Source organism: Aphelocoma coerulescens, chromosome 1 (genome assembly GCF_041296385.1).
Source record: "Aphelocoma coerulescens isolate FSJ_1873_10779 chromosome 1, UR_Acoe_1.0, whole genome shotgun sequence".
NCBI lineage: Eukaryota > Metazoa > Chordata > Aves > Passeriformes > Corvidae > Aphelocoma > Aphelocoma coerulescens.
Window position 1 is genome coordinate 90,277,340 of NC_091013.1, and position 16,705 is coordinate 90,294,044.

A 16,705-nucleotide genomic window follows, 5' to 3' on the forward strand; every position below is an offset into this window, starting at 1 on the left:
ATTGTAGAAGCTACTTTCCTGTGTTTTCCATTAATTATTTCACAACTTAAATATGTTATTTAAATTTACACTCTGCCAGACACTCTGGGTTTTTTCCACTTTCCTTTGTGCTAAAGACAATGATTCTTCATAAACTGTCAGAGGCTAAACAGTAATACTCAGCCTTGATTTTATTAGACTGTGACTCCCTTTTATTGAGTAATGAACACCATGAGTTAAAAGTCTGCATATCATCCTTTGCTGGTGACCTGGACCTTTTTAAAACCATTACTTGTAGGGCATTCAATTCAATCAGATGCATACTGATGAAAAAACAACCACCCAGAGCTCTTGCTGACTGTGTACAGGCAAAGCTTGAGAGCCCAGCATCAAACGAAAAATTGATTTCAGACCCAGAAGTCAATATCTTGCTTTTTGCAAAGGCACTTGGGCACTTGAGAGGAAAGTTTGCATGTAATGTACGCATTTGATGAACCAAATACAGAGGAGATAGCTGTTTGGACTTGATTGGGTGCTCCCATGGTTTTCTATAAGCAGTAAAGCCAATGAACTGTTTGATCTGTGCAGCTGGAGAGGAGCTTCAACTCATTTTACACTTGCACAGATGGTATCTAAGTGGGCCTGATTTTTGATGTAATTGATCTAAACAAATGAAGTTTCTTAAGTACAGATATGACTTGGTAATGTTTCAGAATGAAGTCTTAGTAAGTTTATACAGTCTAGTCTTGTCAGTCAGTAACAAGATGCCATTTTATCTGCTGCCTGATTTTGAGGTCCCCCATTTCCACTTGCTACTTGTTATGGTCAGTTTGTGAGATGAAGAATGATTGTCTGTTTTACACATTATATACTGTTGGAAGTCAGGTTTAGATTTTGATAGTTACAGAGTCTTTCTGCACTGGTCCTGATAGGTGTAGCTTTACTTGCAATATCTAAAATAGCTATGGACAGTGTCTGGAGACATTCACAGGGACACTGAGTAGTGTTGTCATGAAAATACACTGCAGGTTTTATATTCTGCAGCTTTTTTTTGTGCTCACTCTTTGTAGCACTTGCTATTGCAAATTCAGTGTCTAAGCTGCACATTTAGAGGGATACTCAAAACTATTTACATCTGTAGAGCTGATGTTCCTCTAGTAAGTAGTTTCCAATGCTTGTGGATTTTTCTGAACAAAAGACTGCACCAAATTCGCAGTACAGGTGCATGTAGAAAAACTCTCCTTTAGGCTTTAATCATCCACAGTCAGTTGTGTGTTTATGCACATGGCATTATAAAGTACAGGTGAGATACAAGGCTGTGAAGATTGCAACTCATGGAATTCAGCTTAAAAAAGACTCTGAACCAGAATACTCTACAGAGCCAGTACATAGACACTGATGATTCTAACTGCATGATGAGGACTGTGCTTTTCTCTGGTGAGAGTCCTCAATGGAACAGCTGCTCCCTATTACTCTGTTACTTAAAATAAAATAGAGAAAAAAGCATCAAGGTAGCTGTCCTATTGTTATTTTGTTACTTAACGAAGATTATACATCAGCAGTTTGCTTTCCTTTTATGTTTCAGTGTCATTTTGTGACTTAGCATTTTGAAAACCAGGGGCACAAGATGTTGCTACAAAGATGTATTTCCCAGTATGTTGCAAACGCTCCACTTGATAGTAGGAGAAGCTAGTCTTAAGTGAAATTCAGTGGATGTTCTTCTTAAGGAGAGATTCAGTCACTCGAGTTTTAACACTGATTCTAAAGTGCTAGTGAAGGAAAACAGTCATCTCTGCTCAGAAATCCTCTGACTAGTGAGTGACCTATATCACTCCACCTCTTTTCACCCTCCTGTGTGGTGGATTTCTTGATGTAGTGTCCCATGGAGACAGAGTGTTGTCACACATTCCTTGAAGGAGGAAATTCTCCTCTAGGTTGCAGAATATCAGTGCCAGCCCTAGGATGGACCTGCTTGGTACAAAAGAGGTACCTTTGCACATTGCTTCAGCTCAGTCTAAATGTTGCACATTCATCTGGATTGTCTACAAATAGAAGAAAAATTGGGTCTGCAGTTCATCCAGGCTGTCACCAAAAGCCACTAAAGACCCTCCAAGCGGGCAGCTCCTCCCGTTTTGATTTTCGTCCTAATATTTTTCTATTATCTGCCAAATTGGGGGTTAAATATTCTGCTTGCTTTTCATTTTGCAGACACCATCACTGGCGTGTCATGTGTGAGATAGGGAACCTGTTTCTGGCAAGCAGTCTCACATTTAATAGCAAACTCCCTGTGCCCCCTGCAAAGATGGTGGAAAAGACCCAGTTCAATCTTTCCTAGTCCACCTGACCTTAGGGTCTCATCAGATCAATAAGAGAATCACCCCAGCTCCCCTACACAGTGGCATCCAATAGGACAGGGAGCCCTGTGAAGGTGATTTCAGCTGGTTGGTGCAAGTGCTGTGGGTGTACATCTGCAGCAGATTGAAGTGGGTCCTGTAGCTGAAGCAAGGCTCTTTGCTGCTCTGTCAGTTGAATGCAGAGTTCATTGTTCTAAAGAAGATTGTTTCCTCTGCGAGGGATGGCAGGATGGGGTCTGGGAATGTATTTCTTTGTGAGTGGGTACAAGCACAATTGCCCAAAGTCACACTACCAAGTTCGTCATCACAGCTACTGTGGGGCTGAAGTTCAAGGGAGCACTGAGTGATTCATTCCACCTGGCAATATGTACAGTAAGTAAAGAGAAATATTTCCTGTACCTAATCCAGACACCAGTTAGGCATCAGTCTGTCTGAATGTGAGCAGACGCACAAATGACAAATGCGTGGAGGAGCAGAAGAAGCTGGGAAAAAAATGAGAATGTATTTTTCACTCAGAGGTTAGCACATTTGCCCTGAACGCAATCCCAAAACCTAATGAATCAGAAAGTGTAATTGTTACATAGACTAATTTCAAAACAGTACTAGTCATTAAAGATTAAGGGAGAGAAAAGGAACATGCAGTTCAGACCTTTTACTGAAATTTTGTCATATTAGCTCCTCATTGGTAATGTTTTTATGGTTCAAATTTATTCATCTCTTCATTCACAGCATTCTGTCAAGACTCTCTAATATGTACCAAGTACAAGCTTCATTAACTGTATTATCTTTCATCTCTGCTTTATCTGTGGTTACCAAGCCAGTGTTCGTCAATGACATTTTAATGTTACAAAACAAGTAAAAAATCCCAACACAAAAGCAGCTTGATTTCTATCAGTGATTTTTGCATTCAGATTTCTAAAGTTTCCTTACATTTGAATACATACATAGATACACTTTGGATACCCATTAGGGAAAATGAGGCTTATGGGGTGCTCTTTAAGTTCTGGGCTATTTAGACTTCTGCAATTGCCAGCCTATCTTCTTGAAATACTGAACTTTATCTCTGGGATGCTCTTTCGTTGGCACCTGGTGTCTAAGACTGGGACTGGTGTCTAAGACTCTTTCAGTATTGACTGGTCTCTTCTGTTCTCCCTTCAAAGCAAAAATCAACCCTTAAACTGTTTTGCTTGGCTCTGAGACTATTAGAAATTTGGATGGGTGCAGGCGAGGTGTTTTACAAGGTGTTTGTTTTATTCCTTGGTATTTTGTTAGCTCACCTGATCCTTCTGAGTAGCTTATGTCAGGTTTTTCATTCTAACAACAAGTAGAGAGAGAATGATAAAGTCTGTGTCCTTTTAGAAACCAAAGAGGAAAATTGCAAGAAGGAAAATGTTGAAAATTATCGCTTTTGGAGTAAACAAAGATAACTTACAGATAGTCACATTTAGCCATCTTATACTTGGTTAAGAAAGGTCTTGGGGAATCTTGTACAATCTGTGCACTGGCTACAATGTCCTGCTCCTCTGTAAAGTCTTCTGAATTCCTGTGGTGCTATTGTCCCAGTAAAGGCTTGGTGGTAGATGTAGAGAGCTGTACTAGACTTCCCCTGTATCCCACCTATGTGGTGGGATCTGTAAAAATTCAGTTCTCTATAAGAGACAGCAGATGATCCGAGCATCTTCCCACTATGTAAGATCTATGCACATACCTGATGTAAGAGAGCCATTGCAGCCAGCATTAAGTTCTCCTTCCTCTGGGGAAATACAGCAACACAGTTTATATCACTCAGACATTGTGGGTCTAGTTAATAATCATAGAATCACAAGTTTGGGTTGGAAGGAACCTTAAAGACCTTTCAGTTCCAAACCCCTGCCATGGGCAGGGACACATTTTACTAGACTGGGTTGCTCAAAGCCCCATCCAGCCTAGCCTTGAACATTTCCAGCAGTGGGGCATCTGCAGCTTCCCCAAGCATATTCAGATAAGGGGGCCATTGAAATTTTAGGAAATCAGGAAAGAAATTTTTTTTGGTGGGCTTTCACAATCCATTGCAAATCCCATTGGAGCTTTGGTCACAACAAAGGGTAACTACCTTAACAGGTTTTTCTGCATCAAGAAAATCCTGCACAGCTGCAGTAATTTAAAGTAGAAAGATTTCCTAGCTTGTGCTTTTGTCTACACCTTATTTCTAATGTTCCTTAATTCGAGAAGAAGACAATGGAAAAAAAGTATCATAAGGCAAGGGAAATAATTACTAATGCTAGTCAAGGTATATTAAATTCAGTAGTGCTCAGACATGACATGAGTGTTCAGAATTTGTATATGAATGAAATAAAAAACATTCTGGAAGGAAAAGCTACCTAAATGTCAGAAAAAAAGAAATATAACCTATAAAATGCTGTGAAAAATCACATAGACCATAGTAAGATAGATGTGCTGTCTTTACTTAGCAAAGAAATCATGGAGGATATGAAAATAGAGAATGAAAATAACACATTTTTACTTGATTTGAAGGCATTATCCATAATAGCATCTGCGATGTGTCTGTAATAATATGGTGTAAATTGGAATTTACATAACAGATCTTTGAAAACAGGCTCTGACTCACAATGTGAAAATGGTGCCTCCAGAAGGAAAAGTCAACCAATAGCAGGAGAACTTCGCTGAAGGCCTGTTGCTTATTCCAAGATCTACCCATTTAGCCCCTTTGTAGATTGCACAGAGTACTCATCTCAGGCATGAACTGTACTGAAAACTTGCATAGCTGGTCTTGGAAACCTCTGGTATGTTGCTCCTGAATAGACAAGTCATCTTCTCTGGGCTGAATTAAGTTCTTAGTAATGGTGATAGATTGACAGCCCTAAAAGTTGGAAACCCTCTATTCGTGTTCGTCTCTCTCAGCTTGGATTTAATACACTGTTCCTATCTTGTTTCCTGTCTGTTGAGTAGGAAAAGAGACATTAATTTAACTAAGCCAAGTGTAAAATTCTTCCACTGTTGTTTTTATTGCCTCAATGGTCAGGACTTCAACTAAACAACAATCCCCAGGAATATCCAGTCCAAGAATGGTTGGACTCTTCAATTCACATGGTGCTACAGAGCTGAGGTCAGACCTGGTTTAGTTCTGATATTTCTTGTCTGCACAGTCCATGCTCATTGCTCTTCCCTTCAATCTGCTGGCTGACATGCAAGTCAGAGGCCAGTATTATTGGCCTTACAGGGCATTGTAAAGTTCGGTTGAGCTTTTCCAAGTCAGATTTCTGAGTAGTTCCTTAGATTCCCATGAAAAGTCTGTTTGTCTGAATGTAGATGACCAGTGTAGACCTCTTTGTTGGGGCTTGTTGTTTTCTGTTGTACTGACATAAAATAGAGAGACCAGTAGGTATGTATCTGACCTTTCTGGGGGTTTAGGGTAAAATGGATTGGGACCCTGAAACCACTAGTGGAATATATACCCCTGGTTGCATCTATAATGTGACAAAGCCAGAGGTAAATATATGTTCAATCAGAATAATGGCACCCTGGTAATTAACATGTATTGTTTTGCTAGATCACCTCAAGCACCCTAAGGTTCTGATATAATCAGCCATAGTTAATGATGAAATAGTGTGAGTCAATGCAGGATGAGGAGGGACAGGATGGCTGTGTCTCACACATCTTCATGTTTTATCTAATGTGTTTAACTGTCTGAGAAGTTACAGAGATACTGTGAATGCTTTTTCTGTTCCTCTCCTAAATCCAAATCCTAATCCAAATTACAAAAGTATCATTAAATGTCTGATACCATTCATTGTAATTTACAACTCCATACAGTTCATTCAGTTCTGAGGTCTCTAATTAGAGAATAAATGGGTGTTAATTTCTCATGATACAGAAGTCTGGTAAGATTGATAGGATAGGCATTCTTTTCTGATAAGGCATCACAAAAGTATTGTGTATTACAAAATCACAGAATGGGTGAGGTTGAAGGAACCACAGTCAGTCATCTGGTCCAAACCTCCTGCTCCAGCAGGGTCTTCCTGGAGCACATGGCAAAGGATTGTGTCTAGACAGTTCTCAAATATCTCCAGTGAGGGAGACTCCACAATCTCTCTGGGTAATCTGTTCCAGTGCACAGTACTAATGACTTTTGAGCATGAACCCACTAAAAGCAGAGAGGTACATGTTTCCTGTTTCTCATATGCAGTGTGCTGAACTGTCAATCTCCCTCCACTTCCATCAAATTCAGTTTTCTTCATTTCCAAAAAAACATGAAAAAAATGCATTATGATTAGCTAAAAAAAGTAAAAATACAGCTATAATCAGCCCTAGGTTCATCTTTCCTAGGTGTTTGTCTTCCTCAGTCTACCTTCTTCAGTCTCTTGGCTAAGAAATACTTAAGAGTTTTACTCAAAGTAGCCATATCACTGATCTTTACATCTTTCTTCACTGTATGTTGTTCCATTTTCCTGACACATCAGTTTTTATGTCACATGCATTTTTTACTCAGTTTGACTATGTTTCTAACAGTACAAACTATTGGATTTTGTTAAACTGTATAATCCTGACACGTTTTCATGGCTTTCCCTAAACCAAGTCTCAGTCTTCTTGTTGACTTAACTATTGAAAGTTCTGAGGCAAAAAAGGCAGAACAAACTTCTCTGGGAGCTGTGTATCCATCATAAAATGGCTCTAACGTGTTATCTATCCAGACTGGTTGTATTTTTCATGCTATATCACAAATCAGTGCCACAGATAGATTGCAGTTTGCAACCTGCAGTTGTTTGTCGGAGGTAACTTGGCTGTCAGGACAGCCTTTCTGCAGTGCTTTAAACTTCCATAACTTTTGTGCATTGGACTGAACTATTTTTCTGTCTGGCTCAGGGATCAGTGCTGTGTCATTAGAACATATGGAACAAGGCTGTTTTACCCTTTTGAGTTTCATTTAGGATATGTTGCACCCCAGCCTTCATACTTTTTAGAGCTGTCTGCACATAAATGAACGCTCAAATCATGAGCCTTAGAAGTATTTTACTTATGTTTTAGAGCATCCTCCAAATCTTCAAAATCATTCAAGACTTCGAACTCCACCACCTCCAATATCACATGCTCACACCCCAAATCAGCATCACGCGGCCTCCATCAATTCCCTGAACAGAGGGAACTTCACTCCACGCAGCAACCCCAGCCCAGCTCCTACAGACCACTCTCTTTCTGGAGAACAACCAGCCACTACTCAAGAGCCAGCCCATGCTCAGGACAACTGGTTACTCAACAGTAACATCCCACTGGAGACAAGGTAGGTCACTTTCTTTAGTACTTACAGTGTTCTGACTGTGTGTGCTCAGGATATTATGGAAAATACACACATCTGCATAGCTAACCACCTAGTTTGTGAACTGGTGTTTGACTTATGCATTTTGCATTGTATTTATTATTCCTTGTGTCTTTTTATTTGGACTAGGAGAAGAGGAAATTGCTCTTCTTTCAAGTAAAAATGTTGTCTTTACCAGCTGCTCATAAGGTTATTTTCCTCATTTAAAATTGGAATCAGGATCATAGATTAAAATGTTCTTGGTTTTCTTTCCTGTATTTTCCTTTAATGTCTTTTCTTCCTATGTGGTAGGATAAATCAATATCCTATTTAAAAAACTGAAATCAGTCAGTATATTGAAAAGATTTAGCCTTGTAGCCGTGCCTCATCAAGCAGTACTTTCATAGTACATCATTCAGGAAAGGTTGATCCTGTTTCACCTAATGAGGAGAGGTCAGCTGCTGACTTTTTCAACATTGCTACAGCAAGTATGAAACCCTGGATGGCAGGGCATCAGTCAGTTAATGGTGTTTCCATTTAGCTCTCAAATTATTTTCCACCTGTGCGACATGTGAAGGGTGTGACAAGCGTGTACCAAGTTGTTCTAGTTCATAGCTTTGTTCAGGTTCTGTGTAGGTTCTGGAAAAGAGAGCTCTCATACTCCCTCAGTCTCAGTCCTCCCATCTGATGGTGAGTGCATCTACTTGCAGTCCCAGTTGCTTTCTCCAGAGGTTTTGCTTCACCATTTCCGTTGCTAGTGAGCGGCCACTGGGGATGCTGGAGTCATTAGCCCCCATACATGGTGTCTTTTTCAGTCTGGAGAGAAGTCTTCCAAGCCTAAAACACAGTGCTCTTGCTCAGCTGTCTTTGTTCCTTCATTTGTCTAGCCTTCTCAAACCAACAAGATTTTAGACAGCAAAAAACATACAATCACGGAAAACTGAGACAGGGCCCAAATTTGTCACATCACTGCCTGTGGGAATCTCACTGAGAGCAGCAATAGCTGTACCCTGGGACAAATTGTACCCAGTTTTGCCAACTTCTGCTAAGAGAATGTTTTTTTTTAAAAATGAGCACATCTGTCAATCTTTTGAGAATGAGCTAGTCCTTTGAAATCTCCAAAACAACCTCAATATCACATTTTATGGCATTTAAAGATAATTAATTTCTCTGTGACTGCTTGATTAAAAAGACTCAACTAAGAAGCTGGATCCAAAAGATTAAGACAAAATTATAAGCAACTAATGCAAGTGTGCTTTGGCAACAGTTTCAGTAATTATATTGTGTTACTAATTCTCAAGCACAAATACCCAATCATTTATGTGATATTTCTTACTAAAATTACATTAAAAAAATACTTAGGACCCACTCCTACAGCCCTTTTGTGATAATCCTCTGTACTTCTGAAGGAAGCCCTGTGCCTTTTCCTAGCCAGGTGGTGAATTCTTTGTAGAAGAGATAATATACTGTTTTAGTAGTGCAAAACCTGAAAGGCTGTCCTCATTTCTTCTCTGTGAAATTATTGTGGATGAAAATTTTTCAAGATCTGAATCAGACTGCTCTTGTCGCAGGTTGGATTGGTCACATTATTGCTGTTAATCAGACTGGAAGTTGAGATCTACCTGCATGAAGAGCTCTTTCTGCATGATTTGATAATTTCACTAGCATCACAGATCAGTCACATTTGTACTTGTTCCTCAGTCTGACCATTTTATTAATTTGGTAGAAAACAGCTCATTTCAAGACTGATGTTGGGGCTTTTGAAGCAGTGGTTGAAATGGCGTAATTTTGCCCAGTGTTCCTTTTGACAACAAGCAGGTTGGAACATAATGTGTAATTTTGTGCCAACAGCAAATGAACGCTACTGACTGTTCCTTCACTCTTACAACATTAAGAAAATAAAATGTGTTACAGTGGTGTCATAAAGAGAGGAGGCTGAGCTGCATAGATGATCAGTATATCTGTGACTAATCTCCACTCTGACAGTCAGCTCTTCTGGCACGCAGAGGTCTTCCATTTCCTTCAGTGGGAATTGTGTAGACATAAAAGACAAGGCTTCAGGGCTGTTTAGCAAACTTGGATGCCCAGTTCAGCCTCTTCCATGAAATTGTTCTTCCCCATCTTCTCCACTGCAAAGATTTTTAGAACCCAAAAAAAAAAAAAAAAAAAAAAAAAAGACCATCACCTAAGAGAATAAAATGTCCAATAAGTAGATATATAAATCCTGGCCAAGAGACATTAATCCAAGAATAAAGGCTTTTGAAGTTAGGAGATTATAGTTATCTCATGTCAAAAATGGAATTGTATTGCCATTATTTTTTTTTTAATCAACAGAGAGAGAACACAAGAAGAAAAAAGCTGAATCTTTTAAATGAGGATTGTCACAGGCTGTGAAATATGCCTACAGTTACAGAATTTAACCAGAATTTGAAGTGGCTTGATTTTGACTGCTGTGGACTCCAGGCAATTTTCACAATTGGGAATTTGGAATGGTTTATCACTGCCTGGAAATTTCCAAACCATAGTGCAAAGGCAGGCAGACGTGTGTAGCACAATTATACAACTGACAGGATGAGCATATCTGAGAATTTTGTATGTTGCAAGAGGAAGAGCCCCCCCTCTTCTCTCCCTCCTTTTCATTAGTTTCCCTTTACTCCCTTTTCTCTGTTTCTCCTTTCTCCTCTTTCTTTTCCTGTCTGCTCCCTTTTTTGTTGCTTTAAAAGCCATGTATTATCAAGGTTGTGATGAGAAGATCTTTGCTCAGCAGTCACTCCTGACAGGTAAGTCAGTTCCCCCCATATTTATTCCTCAGTCTTCTTTCTTCTGTGGCCTCCTTTCTGTTCCTTTACACTTGACCTTGTGGGAGCAAATAAGTGCCAACTAGATGGACCTTTAGCTGGCAAACCAACAGTTTTCAGGAGACTTTCATTCCCAGGAAATTTCACATGCTAATCATGTAAGGTCAGATTTCTGCCACCACTACTGTTAATGAGAAGGGAGAGTGTTTTGTAACTAGCCAGTGATTTACAGGTAATCTCCAAGGGAGCACATCTGTGAGCCTTCCATGAGGAGGACAGTCATGCATCAGTTGCTCAGGTGACCCAGCGACCTTTCTGTTGCAAATGCATACATTATGAGATTATATAACCCTCTCCTCTTCTGTTTTATTGACAATCCACAACTGAAACTCATGAAAACAGTTCGACATGGATTTTAACTGCTGATGAACTTTTATTGATTGGTGTGTTGCTAGATGCCTTGCCTCTTACCCATTAAATGCCCAGTGCATGCACATATGTTGCTTCTTTTTGCATTGAACTCAACATCCAATCTTTCTTGCATTCCCAGGGAATGTGAGGAAGCCGCAAACACTTGGGGATGGATTGATGTCTCAAGTGCTATGGCACACAGCTCATGCATGTTGATCCACTTTACCCAAAGCTACGAATAGGAGTCACTTCACTTTCATTCAGATCAAGGAGTAAATCTGTTCTGTCAAAGCAGCCGAAAGGCCTCCAAAAGCAGGGAGTTGAGCTAAACGAGTGCTGGCATTAGCAGCAGGAAGAGGAGGAAGTAGAAATGAAAACTAGGTTTGAGAACATCTTAGAAGAAACAGTATCAAGATTAGTATAATGTGACAGGGCTGGTTTCTCTTGGTTTAGCATGTTACCTGAATCCAGTTTCTTTGACAGGAGTTCTTGTTTGAGTTCATGTCACTTACACCCTCTAAGCTCTTAATCCTGCATAAGTGATAAAGTGTGACAATGCTGTTATGTTTCTTTTACTAGTTTTTGCCAGGGGATTTATTCACATTCAGGCTTAGATTCAGTTTTATTGCTGAAAACAGACATGGGCAAAACCAGGACTTTGTATTTTGTTTTAAAAAACATGGGAAGAATGTTCTTTTGCCAGGTCTTGAAAAACAAGCCCAAAGGTGAGAAAGACACAGTTTGTTCCCAGCTGTGCCTCTGAGTTAGTTCTTTTTGTTCCTGCTATTCTCCTCAAAAAGTACGAAACAGTTTAGCATTTATAGGTCAAAATGTGACTCATACAGGAACGTGCCAGGAGGACAGATACTGCAAAATGCCGCTACTGTGTGCAGGGACAATCCCAGGCATTTGCATGTGCGGGCCCTGAGTATCTTGCTTATTGCCTGTATTATCCAGATCACAGCCAATACTCTGGTGTTGGAATTTGGGTTACAGCTTAACCCGTTTCTAGCTTCTGTCTGCTTGTCACCAAGAGACTTTTATGTGGAATATTCATATTGAGCAAAATCTACATTTTGAAAATTTACATTTTACTCTAAATAGTGCGTTATTATTCCACAAATGAAAACAAATTAATCAAATTGGAAACTAAAAAGTTCTCAAATTCAAAACTGAAACTAAAGCAAAGGTGTGGCAGATTTTTGCTGGAAATCCAAGGTCTGGCCACAGTGGGATATAGATACTGTGCTGTGCCTTTTCAGAGTAACAGTATTAAAGATGCAGGAGTATAGCCAGATTACAGCTGGGCTGGACTGAAATCTAGTCCATTGGATCCAGGAGTTCAGAAGGTTTCACATGTCACTGGCAGTGAATAATGTGCAATGAACAAAGACATCAACTTTTTCTATACATGCACATGGGCGTGTGTGCTTATATGTGTGTATATGCATATATATAGTGTATATATAAAGAAGTGAACATTTTTAAAAGCTATATATGTATATGTGTAGCATCTTATACATATAAATATATGGTCCATCATTCTAATTCCATGCACAACTGCACTATAACCATTGTGGTTTATAAGATCACACTTCATATATGCATGACTCACTGGCTTCATTCATGTTTCCATATGTATGTAGAAACATAGCAAAGCAGACATTCCTAGAGACATTGCAGGACAACCTCATTGAGATGGACATTCTCACCTCCTCCCGACATGACGGTGCTTACAATGATGGGTATGTGACACTTACGTGGTCTTCCTGTTTACTGTACAGTCATTATGATCCTTGCATGAAAGCATTTGGTCATATCAATGATGTTTAAGGGCAACAACATTGCTGACCTCTTCCAATGGCTTTAAAAAACTAATTTCTGGGGCTTGGAGCATTGTGTCCTGTACATATTAATGGCAAACTCATTAATATGCTAGTGAGCCACTGCATGCAATTTGCTTTTTATCCCCTTGTTGTTTTGAAAGTCATTTCATATGTAAGAAGTACCTACAGCAATTTAGAGTCCCATATTAACTAAAATTAATTTAATTTTCGTAAAAGTCTGAAACCATAGTTGTGCTGACAGCCTGACACTTCATCTTTAAACTGATGTCTTCCACATACCTTATCTGACAAGAGTCTGCTAGTGGTGTATGTAAGCCAAGCCTTGGAGTCTGACTTAACCACCCATTCTGGCATCTTTACACAAATTTTGATCACAACTTTTAAGTTACAATCAGCTTTTAACATGATACTCAGTGCCAAAACTGTTGAATCTTGTGTTGGCAGCTCCTAATTTGGTAGCTGTCATTCACACAAGAGCTTATTGATGTACTTGAACACTGCAGGTACCTCTTTGCTCAGAACAGATACGTCTCTGCCTAAATTCTTTTCAAAACATGGGATAGTATCTGACTTGTAAAAATTTTTTTTTTTTATGTAGAGCATAAGTGGAAGTAAAGGATCTTTGTCTAATGCTCAGCAATCATGCTTAGAGTATCAATAGAAGCATGGCTGTAGTACTGCAGACACCTCTTTTGGATAATTATATGTTACATTTAACTGCACGAATTGGTGGCTTTTCTGCACTGTGATGTTTCCACATATGACGTTTCCCCCTGTAACTGCACAAGTAACCACATGGGGAAAATAATCACCTCTTCATCTGGTATTAGCCACTGGCTTGACTGACTCCCATGAATCCATGCTGATTGCATTTACTCTGGCTGCAAATCTGGCCCCATAAGCCATGGCAGGATATGCAAAGGGCACTGGGGGTGTTTCTCACTCCTCACAAGCTGCATTTTTGTTTTGCATCAGCATGGTGGTAGATTAGTCCGCTCCATTTCCCAGGTTTCATTCCCAGAATTTAAATGCCTTGTATGTCATGATGTCCCACCAAAATCAGGCTTTTCATTTAGTACTCCTGTGGACAGAAGTCCCGTTGGGACATTTCATTTCAGGAACTCATGGGCTTCAGTGTGTTCTTTTTGTGCTGACTTCCATGAGTCTCACCCGAGGTGCTCATAGGCTGGCTCTCAGGCTGCGTTTGTCATAATGGGCAAAATACGGTGCCTCCCAATGTGTCACTGGACAGGAAATGCTGTTGCCTTTGACAGTAATTCACACTTTTTTAAAGGTAGGCTTCAATCCAAGGTTCTGTGGACTGCTTTCTGGAAGCAGGTGCCTTTCCCCACTGGCAGTACATAGGACTTTGATGCTTTTAGCCACGCCATTGTCCGACACTTAAATTTGCTGGATGGGGACAGTGTGAATATTCCCCTCTGTGACAATTTGGGTGCTATGGAATGGCTTAAGCTCCTTTTCCCCATCTCCATTCACCAATGCCACACAAAAAACGCTCTCATGCAGTGATCAGTAAATTGATAAACGCCCTCCCTTCTTTAATCCGACCTCCGCGCCTCTTCAGCCTCTGTAGGGCATTTCTGTGGGAGTGCGAGCAGGCTCCTGGTTCTGCCCGTGCCACCAGTCTGTCGTAGCTGTGCTTGGGGTATTCATCTCACTCTTAACGCCATCTCTTCCACAGAGGGGACTCCTACCCTTCAAGAGTTCTCTGTGGCATTGTTGGCACTGTGATATTTTTGTTTGGTTTTGTTTTCTTTTACTCTGTGTGACTTGCCTTTGATTTTTATTCTTCTCTTTTGTGCATGCCATCCATGTCAGTAGCCAGCATTGTGTGGAGCTGCTTTCCTCGTCCTGGCAGCAGTCGCCATTCTCCCACCCCACATCTTCCTCAGTATCAATTTGTGTGAGGAGTCACTTGCTGTTGGTCTTTCTTCCCTCAGGCACTTCCTGTTCAAACCTGGAGGCACTTCTCCCCTTTTTTGTACAACGTCGCCGGGATATCCCCTGACGTCCAGCACTGTGTACTCACCTCCCCCTAGGCCCCTTCCCAGAAGTACCTTTTCTAGGCCTGCCTTTAACCTGAAGAAGCCCTATAAGTACTGTAACTGGAAATGTGCTGCTCTGAGTGCCATTGTCATCTCAGTCACGCTGGTGATCCTGCTGGCCTATTTCATAGGTAAGCTTGTTGCTGTTGTTTTTCTTCTTTTCATTTCATTTCTCTACAAACCCTCCCATAGTGCTAATGTTTGGGAACAGAGAGTCAAGACTGGTACAAAGTGATGGGGAAGTAAGGCATCTGTTGACTTGTTTGTGTTGTAGTGTTGTGGTAGGGAGCTTAACACCTGTCATAAAGCCAGAAGGGCTTAGTAAAACATGAGTCATATGAGGGAGTTGTACTCCCTTCAATGTCATGGACTGTTTACATTCTGCACAGGAAAGTGTACCTGGAGTGAGGCAAAGCCACCAGGTTTTCTCTAAGCATCCCATGAAAACAGGTGGTGAAGTCCATGTCCCAATTCCAATCACATCCAGGTCTGTCGGTTTTGACTTTGATGGAACAGGGTCAGAACCAAGATTCTGATACACAAAAATGTGGTTTAATTCTATTGTTTGGTGACACACTCATTTCAGTGATATTTAACCAATTATATTGAAGTTCACAGTGTCACCAGAAGGATGGAGGAGGACTGGGTTTAGATTGTGGTTCAGCAGAGCCTTTTTAGAGGAAGGGGTGTGGTAAAATTTGCTTCTTCAGTGGAAAAGCAGTGGATTTTTCTTGAACTGTGCATGATCTGAATTTCTTTGGTTTATGAGGCTTGTCAGTGTTCATTGCAAAAAAGTGTTCTTGGTGTATGTTGCAAAAGTAATTGAACTGCTGGAAGTGAAAATTGTATTTTTAAGCCTGTAAAGTTGGAATGTTACCATTACTTTTTCTTCAGTTCTGTTTGATATGTGTGTTATAAATGTCTTAGAAAAGTCCATTCCTAGACTTCTATGTTAAACTGTCCGTGGTGCAAACTCCAGTTGTCAGACACTTTTAGATGTGATCATGGGTAAAAAAGCCCATTTTTCACGGCACAAATGAGTCTTTTTGATTTTGCTGTGATTTCCTGTACGCTAATGGGCTAATGATCTGTAAAAGGTTGTGGTTAGAATTACAAATCTTAGTCTGGATCGAAAGATTTTGCTTTCATTTCACATGAATATAATTAGCACCACCACAAAGGATTGCTTTTACTGTGTTCTTTTTATATACACTTCTTTAATGACTGATACTTTTCCACTTCTGCCTTGCATCATACTCTGGTCACTTTTATGTCTCCTGTAAGAGGAACAGGAATGATTAATTAACCAACATTAAATCAGCAGCAGTTTGATGAAATATGCAGTCAGTTTTCATCATTTGCTATGTACATTTGGACTTGCCTTTCTCATTTGTCTGGTATTCTCCTTATGCCCTGAACACGGTTCCTTTGGACATTATCTCAGTGTGTCAGAGGAGAATCATTTCAGCTCAGCATAGCGGTGCCTGTTCATTCTGGAGGAGGAGGTGTGTGCTGGTTGATAGATGGAGAGGAGTTTGGTTTGCCATTCTCCAACTCAGAACCCCGTCTCAGAGTTCACAAAAGATCACACTCATGCTTAAAACCACAGTTAATGTTGTTACAGGCAAGGTCCATTGAGTGCCCTCCCATCCTTTCTATCCTCTCCATTCAGGTGAAGTTGCTGCCATTTGCCACATGCCACAGATGGCTGGCAAGGTGCCAGAAATGCTGATCAGGTTGAACCACTGTAATTATGGGTCATAATTGTTAATTTCTAAAGGAACTACCAATTATTAAAAATCAAATCTAATGGTTCAGTTCGGCATAAACATATTTAGCAAAGATTGTCTCTACCAGACCCAGTGTTGTAATCAACGAGCAAAAAGGCAGATATTTAATTAGATTTTGATGAAAAATTGTGTTTAATTTCAAGTATAATCAATTATTAATTACTGTA

At 40.1% G+C, this 16,705-nt stretch overlaps 1 protein-coding gene across 6 annotated transcripts in view; it reads left to right on the plus strand.

The window, feature by feature from the left end:
- TENM4 (teneurin transmembrane protein 4) overlaps positions 1–16,705 on the plus strand; it is a 600,317-nt gene that overhangs the window by 377,917 nt on the left and 205,695 nt on the right. For 5 of the 6 annotated variants that reach the window (XM_069016277.1, XM_069016269.1, XM_069016304.1 and 2 more), the window contains 3 exons: positions 7,359–7,611; positions 12,482–12,580; positions 14,644–14,879. In XM_069016277.1, coding sequence (XP_068872378.1) covers positions 7,359–7,611; positions 12,482–12,580; positions 14,644–14,879 — 588 coding nt within the window. The remainder of the gene's footprint in view (positions 1–7,358; positions 7,612–12,481; positions 12,581–14,643; positions 14,880–16,705) is intronic. The other variant, XM_069016295.1, reaches the window with a different exon arrangement.